Source organism: Glycine soja, chromosome 7, assembly GCF_004193775.1.
Source record: "Glycine soja cultivar W05 chromosome 7, ASM419377v2, whole genome shotgun sequence".
NCBI lineage: Eukaryota > Viridiplantae > Streptophyta > Magnoliopsida > Fabales > Fabaceae > Glycine > Glycine soja.
The window spans coordinates 8,393,636-8,401,973 of NC_041008.1; the positions used below are offsets into that span (position 1 = coordinate 8,393,636).

Here is an 8,338-nt window from a genome sequence, read left to right on the forward strand (position 1 = left end):
TTTCAACTAGCTTTTTGACCCGCACAACATGCATATAGAGAGTTGAGTATTTTTATTTGGATTTTATTTTTTATTTAATAGTGAAAATGTGCATAGACATTTGTCAAAGAATATGAAAATTTTCACTTTATTATTTTGTATTTATCTAAGGCTGTGATTTTATTTTAAATGTATTTACTTTTGTTTGATGGAATTAAATGATTCAACAATATTTATTAAAAAATATTTAAAATATGTAAAACCACAATAAAAATAATACAAGTGTAATATTTAAATTGTGATAAACATATATAATAACATCAAATTGTTTATTTAAACTATGTCATCCACTAAATTTGATTAACAAATGTGAAAATAGTCAAAACAATTATCAAATAGTGTAACCATTTTTATTTGATTTTTTATTCAATTAACACCACAAAACTATTTTAAATGCCATTTTCTTTATTTAGTGGAAGTAAATTATTGAGCAATGTTCACTAAAAATACATTTGAAATGTGTAAAACTATAGCATATCAAGCGTCATATTTAACCCGTGTTATTCATGAAATAAGATTTGTCTAAGTGTAAAAATATACATAGACAATTGTCAACGCATGTAACAAATTTTAGTGAATTTATTTTTGCATTCAATTAACACCACAATTTTATCTTAAATATTATTGGCTTTATTCACCAAAATATAATTTGTTTAAATATAAAAATAGATATAGACAAATTACCAAATAGTGTGACAAAAAATAAATAAAAAAATTTATCTAATATAACATCGTGGGATAAAAAAAAGTTGTGAGTGAGGATGAGGGGAGAGAGAGAGTATCAAAGTGGAAAAATAAAGGTTCTTATTTATATTTTCACTACTTTTATGATTTTCGTCTAAGCATCATTTCCAATAACAAACTTCTTCTGTTATTTTGACTCGTAAGCTTAAGTGATTCTACGCTTAAATTGTACTCTCACTTAAACTTAGATTCACCTTCACTTAAGCTCCAAAATCAACAATCTCATTTCCTCTGTCACTCAACTCTCGTTAGGGTTTGACCTTAAGGAATAAAAAGACAAACTTAAACCGCTCCATAGGTCACTCACATTCTCACAAATCTTATTACTTGAAGATGTCCCTTTTCTCTCCTCTTGCTCTTTTTGTTATATTAAATTCCCAGCCCTTTTCTTTTTCTTTTATTTTTATAGGCAAAACCACCAATTTGTTGACCTCTTTTCTCTCACTTGCTTTCATAAGTTTTATTCTTTTTTTATCTTGCCTATCTTGGTTAAATGACCATGACTACACAATACAAAGAAAAAGAGGTTTTAGACTCACTCGGTAGATTTAAGTATATCTATTTAAAAAAAGAGTTAAAGAAAATAGTAAAATAACTTTTCTAACATATTTGTTTGGTGCATGTCCTGCTGCAAATTTGATGCACATGTGTCTATCCCCTCAACGAAGGCAATAATAATAATAATAATAATAATGATAATAATAATGATAATGATAATAATAATAATAATAATAGTATATTTGAAAGTTTGAATATCAGATCCAAATGACCGGTTGGTTGTATTTTTGATTAATTAAGTTTATTTAAAATGATAAAAAAAGGAGAATTTTAAATATTTGTGGTTTTGATTTTTATAAGAAAATAATTAAATGAATATAAATATTATGATAAGAATGACTAAGGGTTATGACTAGTACCAATTTTTAGTGAAAGGATACAATCAATTATAGGGATGATTAATTAAAGGTTAACAAATTTATCAAAAATTATTCAAACAGTTTGATTATGCAATTTGGTATAAAACATTCTCTACATGAATCTATCAATTAGATGCAAATGATCACTATTATGCAATTGACTGAGTAGTAGAATGATGAGTTCCAAATAAGAATTAAAATAAGAAAAAATTAATTAACATAAAACAAAAAAAGATCATTAAGAACATGGAGAATTATATGAATGAACAGTAACCCCAAATTAGGGGGCTAGCCACTTATGATATGGGTAACACTAATAATCCTATAAAATAAACATAGACATACCACTATGCGAACCATGATTAGTGGTGTTGTCTGCGTTCAAATCAAGGCTCTTTCAAACTTATAAAAATAAGAATAAAATTGAAAAATCAACTTCAATTTAAGGAGAGATGTCTTATTCTTTATTTATAATATTTTGTGGATGTTCTCCTTCTATATTTTCTTAATTAAAGAATATCATCAATTAGGATTTAGATGCAAACGTATAAACTTATCACACACATACAAAATAATTGTGGCTGTACAAAATTAACATGATCATGGTCTTCTAATTAACTCAAAAAATTCATGATATTTAGTTTTTTTTCCATATGAAACCTCTTAAGCACTTGTCTTATACACTTACACTAAATTTGTGATTAATTTTAGATTAACTAATCTATAGAAGATTATCCAAACAATTTGATATGTAATTTGGTGCAAAACATTCTCTACATAGATCTACCAATTAAATGCAAATGATCACTATTATACAATTGATTAAGTATTAGAATGATAAGTGACAAATAAAAATTAAAATAAGAAAAATAATTAATTAACACAAAAACAATTGAGAATTTCATTAAGAACAAGGAGAATGGTACAAATGGACAATTATTTCATAACCCATATTAGGGGACTAGCCACTTATGATTAGAATAACACTAACAATCATAGATAAAATAAACATAGACATATCAATATACAAGAACAATAATCAAGATGCATTTTAGTGATGTTGTCCACATTCTTCAACACTCAAAAACTCTTAATGTTCTCTCAAATTTGTAAAAAAATAAGAATAAAATTGAAAAATCTACTCCTCCTCGAGATGTCTCATACCTTATTTTCTGATTCATAATATCTCGTGGAGGTTCTTCTATCTAATCTTTAATTGAGAAATGACTCAAGTAAACCACGAATATAAAATTATCACACACATACAAAATCATTTATCATGATCTTGATTTTTTTATTAACTCTAAAAATTCATAATATTTAGTTTTTTTTCACATGAAACATTTAAGCACTTCTCTTTTACAAACTTGGGCAAAATTGTGATCCTCAATTTTAAGCAAAATTCATAATATTTCTTTTAGGCAAAATTGTATTTTTAATCTTTCTAGTTGTCTCTAATTTCAATTTTAGTCTCCTTTTAAATTTATTTACAAATTTAGTCTTCCAATTATATCAAGTTGATTGACATAGACAAAAGTTGACAGTCATGTATTACTTTTTGATTAGACGATGAATAAAAAAAATATTAGAGTTAACTCTTTGACACACCTTTTAATGTGGAATAAGAGTAACATATGACAATCAACATTTAAATTTAAGCTTGAGGATTACATTTAGATAATTTAACATCATATTGGAAAACTGAATTTGTTAATAAATTTAAAAAGAGACTAAAATTAAAATTAAAGTCAATTAAAGGAAAAAAAAATACAATTTTATCTTTCTTTTATAAATAGTTATAGGCATATTCTCATCTACTCTCGTCATTACCGTGAATCCGTGATAAATATCAAAATTGACTTATAAAAATAAAATATCAGTTTCATTTCCTTATACATGACCAGAGGAAAATAATTTCTTTTAATAAAAAAAACTTAGAATCGAAACGAAAAATCGCCATGAATCCCAAAATCCTCTTCGTGTTTGCTCTGCTTCTGAATCTCGTATCCAATTCGTTCCAAAACCCTAACCCTAAAACCCCCAAATCAACGTCATCGCAGGCTCACGTGGAGCTCATCAACCACGGCTTACCCGCCGGTCTTCTCCCCGCCACCACCGTCTTGGGCTACGCCGTGAACCGTACCTCCGGTGACTTTACCGTCAAGCTCGGCGGCGCGTGCAAGATCACGCTCCCGCCGGACAACTACGTCGCCACCTATTCCGACACCATCACAGGGAAGATCGTGAAGGGGAAAATCGCTGAACTCGAGGGGATTAGGGTTCGCGCGTTCTTCAAGTGGTGGTCCATCACCGGAATCCGCTCCTCCGGCGATGATATCGTCTTCGAGGTCGGTATGGTCACGGCGAAGTATCCATCGAAGAATTTCGACGATAGCCCCGCGTGCGAGGGCCAGCACTCTTCTTCGTGAAAAGGTGAGGGTTTATTTTTATATTCTTTTCGCAGGTTCGTGATGCTTGATTAGAAAGGCGTGATGTTCAATTGCACAGGAATCTAATTTATTTGATTTTTTTTTATAAAAAAAGGAATCTAATTTATTTGATGTGAGAATATGCGAATTTAACTAACAAGCGATTAATTTTTATGTACTATTGGTAAAATAATTATACCGTTAATAATAAAAAATTACGATAGATATAACTTTTGGGTAATTGTTCATAGGTTAAGGACTTATCATATATGACAAATTGACAATTTGATAATAGTGTAAATGCATATAGACTGTTTTATAATTATGCTCCTTTTAATTTTTTCGGTGATTTGGTTGTTCCTTTTTGTTTTGTGGTTTTATGTGTTGTAATTGGAAATGTGAACAAAGCTTTAGATAGGGATAGAATGACAGAGAGAGCTGTACTGTTATATAGTTCTTTCATTTTCATGTTTTGTTACATTGCAAAAGCAAAATGATGACACGGGGCCATGAAAAAATTGAAAATCTAATTTGTTGGTCATTGTTATCTTCTTCACTTTGAGGGATTTTATATCATGAGTCTGATTGGCAGCTTGTTGAGAATGTGTTCATTAGAATTACAGGCTGACATTGTCCTTTCATTGGGTTTAGTATAGTTTTTTTGGGATGGCATGGCTTGTTTGGGGTAAATAACTATCATTTAATATGTGTATTTTTTAAGTAAACATAGTATGTATAAGTTGTTTTTACAATTAAAGAGGAAATAAGGTTAAATTGTTTTCATATAAGCTATATAAGTTGTTTTCATAGCTATGTTTGAGAGCTTTAAGCTGAAACAGCCTATAAATATATCATAAACTACTCTCATAAACTTTCTCAAACATTCTTCTAAGATAAGTTTAAATAAGCTGTAAATAAACTCTTTGAAATAGAACCATAGTATTATCAATATAATCATTAAGTTTTAGAGAATATTGGTAACATAATTGGATTTGTATTGGGATAAGTGGGTAACAGTTATTATTAATAATTTTACTTGTTATCTAAGCTTTGACTAATTTTTGATGGACTGTTTCCTGCCAACGGAGTTTTCTCTTTTCTTCAACATGAAGATCCATGGCTGGCAAAAGCTTTTGTGGTGTGTTAATTATGCTTTCTTTCCTTTTTTGTATTACTATTAGATGATATCAGACTTTGAAATAATTCTAGATCTTTGCTGTTTTCATTACACCATTGTCACCCTCAAAATTTTATTTAGTTTTCCTGCTTAAAGTTTTTTGCTACTGTTTTAAATGTACGAGGATGTTGATTTGCATTTTTATTGATAAATTTTGTTACCTTGCTCATGCTATTTCTTATTTAATCTTCATCTTTTTGACCCATGGCTTGATGGAATTTAGTGTTTGTTTATTTTGTTCACTGCTTTGGTATACTTGTTTCTGTTCTATTCTAAGTAGGTAAATTGAAAAAGAAATTCTAGCAATTTGGTGGTTGGTTCTGAGCCGGACTCTCGTAGCTTTCTATTGACAGTGGCAAAGTTACTGACTCTGTCAATAGCATCTTTTTGTTGATCACCACACTCAGATATTGGTTTGGTTTTTTTGGGTTGGCCAGCCCACAATATGCTTAATATATTGTTATCACCATTCCACCTTTACAAAATCCGCTACCATGCATTGGTATCCTTACCTGTCATGCCATAAGTTCTCCGTGTTAACCGTTTGCCTTGGTTTTAACATTTAGAAACTGATGGGATATTTCTCTTAAATTTATCTGGTTGCAAATTATTTTGCTATTACTTACTTCCTCTGGTCTCAAATATAAGAAAAAAAAATGTCTCGTTAACTAAGGGTGTGTTTGGTTTCCATTTTCATTTTCTATTTTCATTTCCTGTTTTTATTTTCTGAAAACTGTTTTTATTTTCAAAAGATTAGAATTCTGAAAACATGTTTGATTTGATTTTTTGTTTTCTGCTTTCAAGAAATAAAAGCACTGAAAATGCATAGATTTGCTTAAAATTACATTCCTTGTCACCGTGTTTTTATTTTAACCAAGATGAGATTCCCAGTTTCAACTAAAAACACTGAAAACGAGATTTTATTGTTTTCAGTTTTTGGTTCGTTTGAGAAAATATTTTTACTGAAAATGTTTTCAAAAATCCAACCAAACGTATTTCCATCACCATTTTCTATTTTCAGTAAAATAGAAAACAATCAAACCAAACACCTCCTAAGAAAGTTGGTTAACCACATATGATTGCATAAATTTCAATTGAAAGGTTTTTTTTTTCCAACTTACCCTTCATTGGAACTTGGTATTCAACATAAGAAAGAGTCATTGAAACTAACACCTCAATTAAATGAAGGGTGTTTTAGATATTACAGCATTAAATAAGATAGTTAGTTGAAATTTTCTTATATTTGAGACCAAGAAAAAAATGTTTTTTCTCTCTCTTATATTTAAGACCGGAGGGAGGGTCATTTTAGAAATTGACTTGCTTAGGGTTTATGCTACTGACTTGTTTATTTAGTTAGGTCCACTTGATTAGTGACTATTACTATGGATTTTGTTTGGTCCTATGAGGTCTGGAGTTTTGCTTAAGCTTTGAAGTATTCTGTCTATTTGCTTGATTTTCATAGATCCATTGTTGTTTTCCCACTCCAGTGTCTTTGAGTCTGAGTGGTTCTTGTTCCTATGTTAACCACGTTTCAGTTCCATTAATATGACTTTCGGTAATCCACTGAACTTGAAAATATTACTTTGCTCCAACTTAGAAGTCTTCCTTCAATCTAGGAAGAAAGCATATTCTGATGTCTGTGAGACTCTGACATATTCCCATTATTACAAGACTTCAAGGCTGAAGCCATGCACGGTGGTTTGGTGCACTGCAAATTCCTTTTTCCTTTTTCTTTTGGTTTGGGAGAATAGAAGACCGGGATGAGATGCCAAGATATCTTATTATAAAATTTCTTTTGCATCGATGAAACAGGCTGTTTTTCAGTCCTAGATTCTGTTCTAGTTGACTTACGAATTATATTTTGGTGCACTGATAAAACAGGTTGTTTTTTAAGTCCTAGAATCTGTTCCAGTTGACTTACGAATGATATTTAGTTGCATTAATAAAACAGTTTGTTTTTTAAGGCCAAGAATCTGTTCTAGTTTCGTTAACGGTATTCTTTCTTTTTTTAGCCAGCCTTTAATTTTGTGGAGTCTAACGTAGATTTGATCTTCCTTTATGTATGCAGGGTATTAGCTACTTATTCGCAGCCTTCGTGTGTTATGTAATGATATAGCATCCATCCAGTGTCCACTAAGTGCAGATTGTGTGTAATGTAATATTACAAGGATAGTATTACTTTTACATCATCGTATTTATGCCACGACGAATCCACTTTAATGTTCATATTACCCCTGAATAAGGCCACTTTGGACGTTTCTTATTTAATATTCTCTGTTGTAGTAGTATGGCCATGTAAATTATCTCCCTTTTTTTCCTTACATTATCAAATTAATTAGTAAATGATTTAGTTAATTATGTATCCAATAAACTTTTATTAAACAAGAACTTAAGTTATGAATTTGATCAAGAAACTTATTTAAATTACAAAAATAATATTTGTTTTATATAAATTATATTTAAAAATGTATTCTTGTTATAATTATAATGTAACCATGTTAATACGTGTTTGATGTACAGTTTCTTAGCAAGTTATTAGAAAAACAAATAAAAAAACAAAATATTATTTTCTTGAGAATTAATAATACTTTTTGAAAAAGGTACGCTATATCAAAAATACAGATTTAAATGTTGTTTATAAAAAAAAAAACTTGAGAATCCTTATAACAAAAAATAGACCCTACCAATGGTCCAATTCCACCATCAACAATTGCTTCCGGTCCCACGGCTGGAAGTAGTTTGGTGCTTAATTATTACCCAACTTTTTATTAATTGTTTTAGCTGAAACTTGAAAATACATTCACCAACCACCCACAAGTTGTTGGTCCAAGTGAGACATGGTTTACTTAAACAAGGTCTTGGTTTGAATTTTGTGAATAATAAAAAAATATAATTGGGAGAAGAAATCCTAATAAAGATGATCAGATAGATAAAAGAGAGTACAAAGTGAAATTGTTTGGTTGAGATGAAAAAAAATGTAAAAGAAATGAAAGTTTTGAATTAAAGTAGTAAGTAGGTAAAAAATAAAAAGG

General features: G+C 29.6%; 1 protein-coding gene across 1 annotated transcript; it reads left to right on the plus strand.

The window, feature by feature from the left end:
- Nucleotides 1-3,527: 3,527 nt before the first annotated feature.
- Nucleotides 3,528-7,661, plus strand: LOC114418581. The gene is made up of 2 exons (XM_028384008.1): nt 3,528-4,133; nt 7,375-7,661. The coding sequence occupies exon 1, from the start codon at nt 3,659-3,661 to the stop codon at nt 4,127-4,129; it is 471 nt and encodes a 156-aa protein (XP_028239809.1). The 5' UTR covers nt 3,528-3,658; the 3' UTR covers nt 4,130-4,133; nt 7,375-7,661.
- Nucleotides 7,662-8,338: the final 677 nt, after the last annotated feature.

Bases quoted from the DNA above. Each gene is read 5' to 3' on its own strand.
- LOC114418581 (XM_028384008.1), top strand. From the start codon at position 3,659: ATGAATCCCAAAATCCTCTTCGTGTTTGCTCTGCTTCTGAATCTCGTA.